We start from the raw sequence: 14,353 nt of genomic DNA, 5'->3' as shown, positions 1-14,353 counted from the left end.
TCATCAGGTGCACTGGTTGGCCTGTATGAATATGTTGTGTAGTCTCTCTCATCAGGTGCACTGGGGGGCCTGTATGTATATGTTGTGTAGTCTCTCTCATCAGGTGCACTGGGGGGCCTGTATGTATATGTTGTGTAGTCTCTCTCATCAGGTGCACTGGTTGGCCTGTATGTATATGTTGTGTAGTCTATCTCATCAGGTGCACTGGTTGGCCTGTATGTATATATTGTGTAGTCTCTCTCTCATCAGGTGCACTGGTTGGCCTGTATGTATATGTTGTGTAGTCTCTCTCATCAGGTGCACTGGGGGCCTGTATGTATATATTGTGTAGTCTCTCTCATCAGGTGCACTGGGGGGCCTGTATGTATATGTTGTGTAGTCTCTCTCATCAGGTGCACTGGGGGGCTGAACTGGGGGACCTGTATGGGTGAGATTGCAGGCTGGGTTTATATATTTGAATCCTGTGTGCAGTAGCAGGCAGGCATATTCGTAGCATTAGCCTCTCTGTCCAGTCAGTGGCCAGACACATTCGCCACACTGCAATAAGAGTCTAGCCTCTCATGTATTTTATGTAATAAGCTAGTAGAAGGCGATGGCTTGTGCACTCACTGTAGATGTACTAGTATCATGTAAGTATGTTTATGGCTGCTTGTGAATGGGAATGGCTCTGCTTGTGTCAGTTTGTGTAACGATTGAATTTCTCTCTGTGGTGGCTTTTGTGACTCTTCGCAGGGCAAAATGTTGAGATCGCACACAGATCCAGGTAAGAAACTGAGAGCACGCCACTACAATAGATCATCTCCTCCTCTATCATCTGTTTTCTCTCCTTGGCTACAGTATGTTTACCTGTGTTATATTATGTTATTATTATATATGTTATATTATCTATGTTTACCTGCACTGCGTTTCTGTGCACGAGAGATTGACATTACCTGGGGCAGGTAACCCCTCTATTAGAGCTAACGTGCTGCTCAGTCAAAGGGGGAGGTGGAGCTGCTGGTGCTTTATTCATGGTAACAGGGAGTCTCAATCACAGCTAAGGTATCAAAGACATGTGTTAACAGCTTAACCTGAATAATAACACCTGAATGAAACTAGAGTACAGAGCAGTCATACCCAAAGACTGGGTCAAGACCTGAATGAAACTAGAGTACAGAGCAGTCATACCCAAAGCCTGGGTCAAGACCTGAATGAAACTAGAGTACAGAGCAGTCATACCCAAAGACTGGGTCAAGACCTGAATGAAACTAGAGTACAGAGCAGTCATACCCAAAGCCTGGGTCAAGACCTGAATGAAACTAGAGTACAGAGCAGTACAGACCAGAGTACAGACCAGTCAGACCCAAAGACTGGGTCAGGACCCACAGGTGGGTCGCACGAGATTTTATTTGCGTCACCAAATAAATTCACACAATTTCTTCCAGTCTTTTATTTAAAATTAGTATATCATATATATATATATATATATATCCTTTCCAAAAAATTTGAAATATCATGGAAATACTATGCATGGATGACCGTGGGCTTCAGCGGATTGTCAAGCAAAGACGATTCAAAAAAAATTATTTGAAATTTGAGTTTCAGAGGGAGTGGACTGAGGCTGGACTCAGTCATAACTGAGAAGTAAATGCTGATTTTCTTTACACTATTCTAATTTCTTGAAATACTGTTTTGGGGGTTTTCTGGGGCTGTAGGCCAAAATTATGAAAAATGAAACAATTAAAGGCTAGAAATATTTCACTTTGTGTGTAATTAATCTGTAATCTATGAAAGTTTCACTTTTTGAAAGGAAAAAAACAAATTTTTCCATCATATTTTAATCTTTTGGAAAGGATCTGTATATATATATATACCATAAAACTTCAAATAAGGGCCCGGGCGTTTATTATGCTAAATCGAGTCTGACCCCAGGCGGTTAAAGGAGACCAGGCGGCAATTGGAGTCAGGCGGTTATTTCTTTATTGCATGAAATCCACCCAGGCGATTATTATTTTTTGCACAGAATTTCTGGTCAGCAAAAACGGAAAGTATCAAATTGCTTATTTTTAAACCAGTGAGATAGTACTTAGTAGTACACACAAGAGGGTAGGTACAGGCAGTTTTGATTTTTGAACATGCCTAGTATTGCCTTCATCACCATAATCAGCATCCAACTACCAGTACGTTACAGTATCAGTTCATTGCTCTCCTCTTAATCTCTCTGCCAAACAGCCATACCATATTTTAAACAAGTAACATTAGCCTACCGCTCACACATTCAGTTGTTTGTGTTTCATTAGTCTCGCTGGCCAGCCCATGGCCAGCCTCCTCTCCCTTCCGTGAGTAGGGAGGGGACGCTGACCAGCGAGACTAGTGTTTCATTGGAAAGTCATAGCAACGTCATTGTAGAACACACGCTAATGTTAGCTACCAAACTAACGCTAACGAAACAGCACTGCAGCACTACTAGACAAACAAGCAGACTTACCAAATACGTAGACGCCAAGACAAGTTTACATGTCTGAATAAAATACAAAACTGTCTGACAACGGGAGAAAGAGCATGACTGACTTCCGCCTGACTTCCTCCAAAACACACGTCATTACCGTAAGTGACTGAATTCAGTCAACACAAAAACATACCTTAGGCCTAATGGGGGAGAAAAAACATATTTATTCTAATAACCGCTCCCGGCTGTTAAGGGAAGACCGGCGCTTATATGCAAAATTGAGTTTGACCCCCTGCGGTTATTGGAGACTCGGCGGCAATTGGGGAGAAGGCCCCTATTGGAAGTTTTACGGTATACTGTATATATGACGGATCAGGATGTTGCTAAACAAAGATTTCCGGTTGCAACTGCCGTTCATTTTAACCAGCCGTTCAGGGTGAAACCATGCCCTGAACTCTACGTAACTACTCCTTCATACTTTAAGCTAGCTAGCTGAGCTAGAGACTCCATTTAACCTTGAACGAAGTAACTACTCCTTCATACTTTAAGCTAGCTAGCTGAGCTAGAGACTCCATTTAACCTTGAACGAAGTTGTGATTTATCAAACGTGTATCTCTTTGAACTGGCTGCTTTACCTATTCAAGATATGGTAATGCGCAAATGGCAGTAAAAATGGTCAGGAACGTTTATTTATGCACAAATTTGCTCCTTCTCACAATTGATAGATACATGTAAGGCCTATTGTGAATTGGGTCGCGATGGTTTGTCATTTTTAAAAAGGGGGTCACCACAAGAAAAGCACGTGTAAACGTAGCCTCAACATGTCTCTCAATCTGCCTCCAAAAGAATACGAGTCAATAACACACAGCATCGTGTGTGCCTACAGCCTACACTGTGGGCCGTTAATCTCTCATAAACTTGGCCGCAACGCCCTCCTTTTCCCATCCCCATTCGTTGCGCTGCAGAAAATCATTTCTGACTGAAGACACATTCAAATCAATAGGCACTTGATTGCCTCGACCCCTGGCGCTTCATAATTTCCCCATGCCGGTCTCGTTTTGTCTTTTTTCAAAGGTGCGTTAGCACGCGGCTCGTCCCTCTGTGGAGAGGAATGCATTTCATGCCCCCGAGACTCAATTCTCCACAGCGGTGTGTCTTTAGACGTCCTCTTCAGGCAAGCTAGCACATGCTCTTCTGCTAGCCGCAGTGCCGGAGCGCGCTAACCCAACACTGAGGGAGGAGTATGGCAGATATAGATATATTGGCTTTCAATACATCCTTGTTTACTTGCTGCTACTGTATTTCTGCCCCTTAGCTTTACACCCTTCCTACTTGTTCTCCTTTCAGTTTTTATTTTTCTAAATGTTTTCCAGGAAGTGAATTTCCCATTAATTTCTCTAATGACGTTTCAGAAAATCCTTATATAAAGAGTTTTAAGCCTGGAACCAAACCAAGTGAAAATGAAAATAATAATAATAATAACAATAATAATAATAATAATAATAACAACAACAACAACAACAACAACAACAACAATAATAATAATAATAATAATAATAATAATAATAATAATAATAATAATAATTGCCGTTTCCCCCCCCATTTTCAAATAATGTTTTTTTTTGTATTATTATTTTTGGTCGGACTCAAATGTTTTATGGTCACAATTCATCTTGTGGCTTAAGTTCCAGGTTTAAAACTCGTTATAGACAGTTTCAACTAGACATCATAAATATTCAAAATCTAATTTCCTGTTGCAGTGTTTGCTAATGCAATAGGTGACAGGAAATATGTTTGCGCCCAAACTGTTCCCTATAGCAACAGAATTCGAGTGAAACCATCGATTAGAAGGATTTTCTGAAATGTCAATGGAGAAATGAATGGGAAATTCACTTCCTGGAACTGGAGCCGTTCAAAATTGGGCAGTCACTGATAATGACAACAACATTGTTCTGATTCTGATTAAATGTTCCTTGGAAAAAACAACATTGTTGTGACAGTCTATTGGTGCATGCAGGAAGCCAGCTGATGGTGTGCAGCAGTAAACAATGTCCCACCTGCAACACGCTGCTGGCTATCTCTTATCTAAGAGCTCGATAACAGGCCGTGCACCAGAGTGCACTGTTGATAACAGGCCGTGCACCAGAGTGCACTGTTGCCCAGTTGAAATATGATAATGAATAATCAGTCCAAATGATTGCCAAGGGCACTACACTGCGACAAGGTGTGTGTGTGTGTGTGTGTGTGTGTGTGTGTGTGTGTGTGTGTGTGTGTGTGTGTGTACATTAATACCTCTAATTGCCAACTGTAATGGGGCCATGAATAGTTTAGTAGAGCAAAGACACATCTTTTGCATGCCCTGTAGACCCGAGTTCATACACACACACACACACACACACACACACACACGCACACACACACACACGCACACACACACATACACACACACACACACACACACACACACACACACACACACACACACGTGCACGTACACACACAGGCATTGGTGTGAAGAAATCGAGCCATTGGCTTAGCTCCTCATATGTCACATAACCATGCAGTAACGTGTCACAATTCACCTTATGATTCAAACCTGCTTTAGACACTGCAGGTGATGATATGGGTGTGTAGACAATTGTGGTGTAATAATGTTAAAAGTCAAAGTGAATAGTGTGATAAGGTGGATTCGTTTCCAATTATAAAACGGATTGTAGAATACTTTATAAACGCACACTTGGGACCGCATCAAGGTATTACCATCACAGAACCACTCTGATAGGCTATACATTCAAACACAAGGACTAACACTGCCGTCCTTGTAGGTCTGCCCAAGATGCTGGTGATCAGGAACTACTTTGGCGTGCCAAGCCCCGCCTCCGGGCCACCGCTCACCGTCCAGAGCGGTGACATCATCGAGCTGATCTGTGCTGACCTCCACAGCCCCTGGTGGCAGGTCAGAGACCTCACACCCTATACACTCTTCTCTCCTCTAGATATCCACCACTACTTTTTCAACATCCGTATGTGTCTCTCCTCTACCATCAGTGCATGTACTCTATCTCTGGCTTACTAGAAACATCTCACATTCTGTGTCATATCAAATCATATCTCTCTGTACTGCTCTCTACACTGCTCAAGAAAAACACCCTCAAAACAAGTTACCAAAAGGGTCGAATTTAAATATATTGAATATCAACTCAAAATCTGAGCTGTCAGCACCTTCAATGAAAAACAAACAAGCCAGTTCAGGTTATTTGTTTTTCTCTCCATTTCCATATCAATCGCGTCCCGTTGAACAATCGATGTGTTATGTGTGCATAGAGACATGTGTTTATGTTTATGTGTGTGTGTGTTTATGTGTGTGCATAGATACATGTGTTTATGTTTATGTGTGTGTGTTTATGTGTGTGCATAGAGACATGTGTTCATGTTTATGTGTGTGTGTTTATGTGTGTGCATACAGATGTGTTTATGTTTGTGTGTGTGTTTATGTGTGTGCATAGAGACATGTGTTTATGTTTATGTGTGTGTGTTTATGTGTGTGCATACAGACATGTGTTTATGTTTGTGTGTGTGTTTATGTGTGTGCATAGAGACATGTGTTCATGTTTATGTGTGTGTGTTTATGCGTGTGCATACAGACATGTGTTTATGTTTATGTGTGTGTGTTTATGTGTGTGCATACAGACATGTGTTTATGTTTATGTGTGTGTGTTTATGTGTGTGCATACAGACATGTGTTTATGTTTGTGTGTGTGTTTATGTGTGTGCATAGAGACATGTGTTCATGTTTATGTGTGTGTGTTTATGTGTGTGCATACAAACATGTGTTTATGTTTATGTGTGTGTGTGTTTATGTGTATGCATACAGACATGTGTTTATGTTTATGTGTTTGTGTTTATGTGTGTGCATACAGATGTGTGTGTGTGTGTGTGTGTGTGTGTGTGTGTGTGTGTTTATGTGTGTGTCCATACAGACATGTGTTTATGTTTATGTGTGTGTTTATGTGTGTGCATAGAGACATGTGTTTATGTTTGTGTGTGTGTTTATGTGTGTGCATACAGACATGTGTTTATGTTTATGTGTGTGCATACAGACATGTGTTTATGTTTGTGTGTGTGTTTATGTGTGTGCATACAGATATGTGTTTATGTTTATGTGTGTGTGTTTATGTGTGTGCATACAGACATGTGTTTATGTTTATGTGTGTGTGTTTATGCGTGTGTGTTTATGTGTGTGCATACAGATGTGTTTATGTTTGTGTGTGTGTGTTTATGTGTGTGCATAGAGACATGTGTTTATGTTTATGTGTGTGTGTTTATGTGTGTGCATACAGACATGTGTTTATGTTTGTGTGTGTGTGTGTGTGTTTATGTGTGTGTGTTTATGTGTGTGCATACAGACATGTGTTTATGTTTATGTGTGTGTGTTTATGTGTCCATACAGACATGTGTTTGTGTGTTCAAGATTCAAGATTCAAGATTTTTATTGTCACTCCATGGTACAAGTATCACGTGTGAAATTCTTGTGCTGTGGACTCCGTTTACGACATAGTACAAATATAGCAAGGCATATGAGTGCAAAAACAACAAGCAATAGGGCAATAGGCAATAAGCAATAGCAATAAGTAACAATAGCAATAGGGCAGTATAGTGATAAGACAAGTCCGAGACAGTGGCCTATTCACTGCACCTAGGTGTACATGTCATGTGCATACATTAGACGCGCCCAAACATTTCAAATTCGACGTATTTGTCACACAGGTGCAAATAGCATGTACCTTATCATACAGGTGCAAATAGTATGCACCTTATTAGACATACAATTAAACATTAGACATCCGTAATGGCAGCAGCTGCAGTGCGGTACGGCACGGCTACTACGCTATTTGTGCATGTTAAGGAGTCTCGTGTGTGTGTGTGTGTGTGTGTGTGTGTGTGTGTGTGTGTGTGTGTGTGTGTGTGTGTGTGTGTGTGTGGGGAGACATGTGTTTATGTTTATGTGTGTGTGTTTATGTGTGTGCATACAGACATGTGTTTATGTGTGTGTGTTTATGTGTGTGCATACAGACATGTGTTTATGTTTATGTGTGTGTGTTTATGTGTGTGCATACAGACATGTGTTAATGTTTATGTGTGTGTGTTTATGTGTGTCCATACAGACATGTGTTTATGTTTGTGTGTGTGTTTATGTGTGTGGAGACATGTGTTTATGTTTATGTGTGTGTGTTTATGTGTGTGCATACAGACATGTGTTTATGTGTGTGTGTGTTTATGTGTGTGCATACTAGGGCTGTGGCGATTCACTTATCTCCCGATTCGATACTATCACGATTCTTGGGTGCCGATTCGATTTATATTGCGATTCTTAAGTATTGCGATTCTACGATTATTGCGATTCGATATTACGATTTATTGCGATTTTTGTTTATTTTTTTCTTTTCTTTTTTCAGTTTGTTTGCTTTTTTACACTAGATTAGAACATGGGAAAAGTTGAATCATACACTAGAGACTGTGTATTATATCATGAGTAGGGCTGGGCGATATAGTTAAAAACAGGGGTGGACTGGGATCATAATTCAGGCCGGGCATTAGATACCAAGCAGGCCAGGCCGATATGGGCCGACGCGCGTGAAATTTGGGCCGTTTGAAGCCCAATTTGGGCCGTTTGAAGCCAGATTTGGGCCGTTTGAAGTCCAATTTTACAATGAGATGCACCCACTTTAACCCTGAAGTGTAATTATTACTTCAGACTAACTAATAAAGTAATAAAACCACTAGTAAACCAGTAGGCGGCGTCTGGCCTGCTGTTCAGTGAGTGGCCTGACTGCAAGCACCCAATTTTTTTTTTTTTTTTTTTTTTTTTTCGATTATCGATTCTGGAATAAAAGATCGATTCAAAAAATCGTGACATTAAAAATCGCGATACTTAGGTGAATCGATTTTTTCCCCCACCCCTAGTGCATACAGACATGTGTTTATGTGTGTGTGTTTATGTGTGTGCATACAGACGTGTTTATGTGTGTGTGTTTATGTGTGTGCATACAGACATGTGTTTATGTTTACGTGTGTGTGTTTATGTGTGTGCATACAGACATGTGTTTATGTTTATGTGTGTGTGTTTATGTGTGTGCATACAGACATATGTTTATGTTTGTGTGTTTGTGTTTATGTGTGTGCATACAGACATGTGTTTATGTTTATGTGTGTGCATACAGACGTGTGTTTATGTGTGTGTGTGTGTGTGTGTGTGTGTGTGTGTGTGTGTGTGTGTGTGTGTGTGTGTGTGTGTGTGTGTGCATACAGACATGTGTTTATGTGTGTGCGTTTATGTGTGTGCATACAGACATGTGTTTATGTTTATGTGTGTGCATACAGACGTGTGTTTATGTGTGTGTGTGTGTGTGTGTGTGTGCATACATACATGTGTTTATGTGTGTGTGCGTTTATGTGTGTGCATACAGACAAATGTGTGTGTGAAAATATAATAGCAGTGCCTTTCCGCACAAACCCGCATAGATCAGCATGCACAGAGCTCTGGCTGACACACGGCTCGCTTCATTTGAACAAGTGCCGGTAACAAGCAGCAGCACGCTCCAAAGAGATCGCCTTAGTAACATGTAGCAAACATCTACACAGTCAGGAAGATGATATATACAACACAAGATCACTCCCACACACCAGGAATGTTGCTGTGTTTGTTGCAAGCATGCAATTAGAGTTAATTCAGTGATTAAACTACCCCAAATTGGACTACATTGTTGTATGGTAGATTTGTCGGGGTGTGTGTGTGTGTGTGTGTGTGTGTGTGTGTGTGTGTGTGTGTGTGTGTGTGTGTGTGTGTGTGTAGTTTGACTATGTGAGAGAGGCTGAATAAAAGTCATAACGAGTGTGAGTGAGCACCGTCCTTCGGATGAGACATTAAACCGAGGTCCTGACTCTCTGCGGTCATTAACGATCCCATCGGCACTCTTCACAAGAGTAGGGGTGTAACCCCGGTGCCCTGAGGGGTGTAACCCCGGTGCCCTGAGGGGTGTAACCCCGGTGCCCTGAGGGGTGTAACCCCGGTGCCCTGGGGGGTGTAACCCCGGTGCCCTGAGGGGTGTAACCCCGGTGCCCTGAGGGGTGTAACCCCGGTGCCCTGGGGGGTGTCACCCCGGTGCCCTGAGGGGTGTCACCCCAGTGCCCTGGGGGGTGTAACCCCGGTGCCCTGAGGGGTGTAACCCCTGTGCCCTGGGGGGTGTAACCCCGGTGCCCTGGGGGGTGTAACCCCGGTGCCCTGAGGGGTGTAACCCCGGTGCCCTGGGGGGTGTAACGCCGGTGTCCTGGGGGGTGTAACCCCTGTGCCCTGGGGGGTGTCACCCCGGTGCCCTGAGGGGTGTAACCCCGGTGCCCTGGGGGGTGTAACCCCGGTGCCCTGGGGGGTGTCACCCCGGTGCCCTGGGGGGTGTCACCCCGGTGCCCTGGGGGGTGTAACCCCGGTGCCCTGAGGGGTGTAACCCCGGTGCCCTGGGGGGTGTAACCCCTGTGCCCTGGGGGGTGTAACCCCGGTGCCCTGGGGGGTGTAACCCCGGTGCCCTGGGGGGTGTCACCCCGGTGCCCTGGGGGGTGTAACCCCGGTGCCCTGGGGGGTGTAACCCCGGTGCCCTGGCTAAATTCCCACACAGGCCTTCCTTCAAACATGGCCACCTAATCATCCCTCGTTACTTAATTGGTACATGCAGTCCTCAACTCTCCACTGTGATAGTTGATGTGTGGTGAGCGTTCTGGCGCAAACAGACTGCCGTGCATCACCCAGGTGGGTGCTACACATCGGTGGTGATGGGTTGAGTTCCCTCCCCCTCCCTCCCTTGATATGTGAAGCGCTTTGAGTATCTAGAAAGGTGCTATATCAATCCAATCAATTATTAACAACAATAATAATAACAATAGAAACAACAACAACAACAATAATGATGATGATGATGATAATGATGATAATAATAATAATAATAATAATGCAACACTTGAATCATTATCATAGGAACATTATCGCCGTAAATGATTTATGCACAACCATAATCAGGCATTTACCTAAACACGGTTGTGTGTTATACCTTGTCACTGTCGGGCAGAAACCGCTTGTATCTCCACATTCGGTCATCCTAGCCCCCCCAACCGCCCCAATAAATACATTTGCTGCCCAAAAAGTAACCTGTGACAAATAGCTTCTTTTTTTTTTAGATACAAGGTTTTTCCGCCCCACAGTGATCGAAATTGTATGCTGATTATAATGATTAGAGTGCATAGTAGTATGCTTGTGAGGCCTTATAATAAGTTACATGTTACATGTTATCTAAGTTACAAGTTCTATGAAGAGAGAAAAAAAATCTATACTTAAAGGCAAAATAGATAATATAAAGAATGGCTGTATTTATGTTGCTTCACCCCGTGCAAAATTCCACTTTCCCCGAGACAGCTGCACCCCCGCAGTCCCACTCAGCAACAGTGGAGGGAGTTAGCAAACACTGGATATCCATCATGTTGGTCGGCAGCAGACCATCATTCCTATGCTGGGCGTGCCAGACCAAATAGAATCGATCAGTGTAATTTCATTTCAGCCGTTGGCAGCCATCTGTTGACTCTGTCATTGTTGCCGGCTTAATCATGATCACGCTCGTATCAGGGATGTAACCAATAGCAGGGCTTTACCAGAAGGACTGGGCCAATGGTATTAGGTTAAAGTCCAACTGAACCCGTTCGTCACGTCCGTTTCAGACTGAAAACATAACTTGTCTGAGATCACAGGTTGAGAGGCGATGATTTTATTTGGCAATTCTGGGGACTGGATTGGGCTTTGGCCAATCCTGGCGTGTTCCGCCTCCAAATCGAGTGGGATTCAGCGTGTTGTGGCGCTCTCCTCGGGAAGAGCCTGCTGACGGGAGGTTAGTGGCTGAGTGGAGCTCAGCGAGCCGCGGGCAGCCAGCTGCCTTCGTGTTGCCGAGCGGAGAGTGCTGAAGTATTGCTCAATGACACAACACAGCACAACACAGCACAACACACACAACACACACAACACAACACAACACAACACAACACAGGAAGTTGGAGAAAACACTTCATGTCTGGTGTGACTCTCTCCAGGCAGGGTTGGAGAAAACACTTCATGTCTGGTGTGACTCTCTCCAGGCAGGGTTGGAGAAAACACTTCATGTCTGGTGTGACTCTCTCCAGGCAGGGTTGGAGAAAACACTTCATGTCTGGTGTGACTCTCTCCAGGCAGGGTTGGAGAAAACACTTCATGTCTGGTGTGACTCTCTCCAGGCAGGGTTGGAGAAAACACTTCATGTCTGGTGTGACTCTCTCCAGGCAGGGTTGCTAAATCAAGGCATGGAGCGTTCAGACTCATCGCCATGGGATGAATCAGGACCCACAGCCGCTCTCGCTCTCCACCCACCAGCCGTTATTTCAACAATAGTTAACGAGGGCTGTAAATTTGCACTGTTCCGTGTTGCGAGCTAATTGTTCCTGAATTATGGAGATGGAGTCAGCCAGATGTACATAACACAATTATGTCTCTGTGGTTTCAGGGCAGAATCCTGTCGACGAAAGAGGCTGGCTTCTTTCCAAGTGACGCTGTGAAGCCGTGCCCGTGTGTAAGCAGCCTTTTTCCTTCCCCCGCCTTCTCCACATCAAGGCCTGTTGTAGCTGCTCACACTCGCTTACGCTACATCTGCTTCCTGGTGGTGCGATGGCTCGAGGATGGTTGGGGAATTTTGTTAGAGGGGAGGGGAAGCCGCAAGCAGCCAGGGTTGCAGGTTCGAGCCCCCGTTTTACCTCCGGCATCCATACAGGCACAAATTGGCCGTGTCTGCGCCGCGCGTGGTAAACCAGATTAATAGTGCGTGTCCTGGTCACTGCACTACCGCCTCCTCTGGCCGGTCAGGGGGGCCTGGCCTGTTTGGGGGGGGGGGGGGGTTGGGGGGGACATCCCACCCGCTGCGTCATGCCGGTGAAACTCCTGGGTGTCAGGTGAAAAGGAGCAGCTGGAGACTGCACATGTATCAGAGGAAGCATGTGCTAGTGGGGTTGGAGCAGGGGGAACTGGCCAACTACAATTGGGGAGAAACAGCCAAAGTTTTGTGTGTGTGTGTGTGTGTGTGTGTGTGTGTGTGTGTGTGTGTGTGTGTGTGTGTGTGTGTGTGTGCGTGTGCATGTGTGCGTGTGTGTGTGTGCAGGCACAAGGAACTTGGCTTGCTATAAGAGATAACAAAAAAAGGTTTACTGTAATTCCCGTTATCAATACGAAGCAAAGAAAGAAGCCATATCTTCAAATGAACAAGAAACATTTTGAGAATGTTGCAAACTGAAATGGAAAGCTGGAAGTGAAAACAGTTGGTTTGTATCTTCTTCACTGGCTGAAATGTGAATCGATAGCCTCTTCTTATCAATGTCCTCCTCCCTGTCCCTGGCCCCGCCCACTGGACTGTTGCTCTGGATTTGGCAAAATTCCAACTCTATCCAGCTGCTCCAAGTATATTATGAGTCCTCCAGTAGATAACTCCACACTGTTGGAAAGATAAGAAGTACATGAGGTTGCTTTATTGGGGTTATTAGAAAAGCACATGTTCTAGATGAACACCAAAACATTGGCGAGAAAAACAATGTGTGGGATCGATGCCAAGCACAACAGTTTGCCGCCGTGGGAGAAGAAATGTTTCTCAAAGTCAAATTGAGGTAGGATGAGTGATGGCTTCATAACAAACAAGACAAATGCCCACTCTTCTCTTTTTTCCCCCAGGTCCCGAAGCCCGTTGATTACTCTTCACAACCCTGGTAAGTTCTCAGCAACAGAGCCTCCTCAGCGTGAATGCATTTTAACTTACACAACTCTGCAAGGACACATCACATTCGGGTGTACATGCACCCAAGACACATTCAAGATCCAATCATCCAAACCAGGTCTGGAGGTGCTCAGAGACACATTTAGTCACATTAACAACAAAGTATAAAGAATCCAAAGCCAATACCGATATACACCTAATTCAGAGAACAGCAAGTCTCTCCTGTAGTGTATTTACACATTATTATGCCTACTCTTATCGTGATGGTCCACTGCCAGATGCAGACATACCGTAAATTCCGGACTATAAGACGCACCGGTCTATAAGCCGCACCTTCAAAGGTGACTATTTTTTTCTTCTATAAGCCGCACCGGACTATAAGCCGCGGGTGTTTTGATGTTTAATTACCATATGTAAGGCTTCGTGCACAGAGGGGATTGTCGGGAATGGATGGCTGTTTGGGGAAGCTCCCATTTATTAACATTTCAACAAAACAAAAGTCAGGTCACTAATCCCCAGACAAAATCACACATTGTGGTATTTTTTGTTTTTTTTACAGTGCACACAGTGTCCGCGGTGTGGTGAAAAGAGGGCAAGAGAGGAAATTAAAACAGAAGTGGATTTATAGTTAGAAAGAGTGCTAAAGAAGAGAGAATTCCGTTTTTTATTTTTTTATTTTAGTTACCCACAGTACTATTGACCAGTCCAACTCAAAAGATATTCGGCAGTTTCACTTTGAGCTCTTGTTCCGCCGCTGTCCATCAATGGTTATGACGAGTCTCGCTGGGTACAGTACGCCAAAGCGATATCCATTGACTCGATGCTGCTGTTGTATGTTGCGCGTTTCTGTTGCACCAACGCGGAGGTCCTGCCGGGACGAAAAAGCGCGTACCCTCCCAGGTGAGGGGCTTCTTCCCCGCAGCCTGGAGGATGAGTTGACGGTCGGGCCAGCGGAGTAGGCAGATGAAGATGGCCCTCGGTGGCAGGCCGGAAAGAAAGAAGAAAGGAGGAGGAGGAGAAACCGCCACCTCCACAGCCAGCCACCTCACACACCCCAACTGTTTAATAGTGCCCGGCTCGCATGCCTCTCGGTCGGCTG

At 44.4% G+C, this 14,353-nt stretch overlaps 1 protein-coding gene across 1 annotated transcript in view; it reads left to right on the top strand.

Moving 5' to 3' along the window:
- The window catches only part of LOC310789758 (guanine nucleotide exchange factor VAV3-like), a gene marked incomplete at its 5' end in the record, with an annotated part of 210,799 nt that overhangs the window by 167,266 nt on the left and 29,180 nt on the right, over positions 1-14,353 (top strand). The window contains 4 exons of the mRNA XM_083651434.1: positions 733-763; positions 5,254-5,384; positions 12,001-12,066; positions 13,212-13,246. Of these exons, the coding sequence (XP_083507560.1) occupies positions 733-763; positions 5,254-5,384; positions 12,001-12,066; positions 13,212-13,246 (263 nt within the window). The remainder of the gene's footprint in view (positions 1-732; positions 764-5,253; positions 5,385-12,000; positions 12,067-13,211; positions 13,247-14,353) is intronic.

Source organism: Poromitra crassiceps (genome assembly GCF_964638095.1).
Source record: "Poromitra crassiceps genome assembly, chromosome: 2".
NCBI classification, from domain to species: domain Eukaryota; kingdom Metazoa; phylum Chordata; class Actinopteri; order Beryciformes; family Melamphaidae; genus Poromitra; species Poromitra crassiceps.
This window is presented reverse-complemented; position numbering and strand designations above follow the sequence as displayed.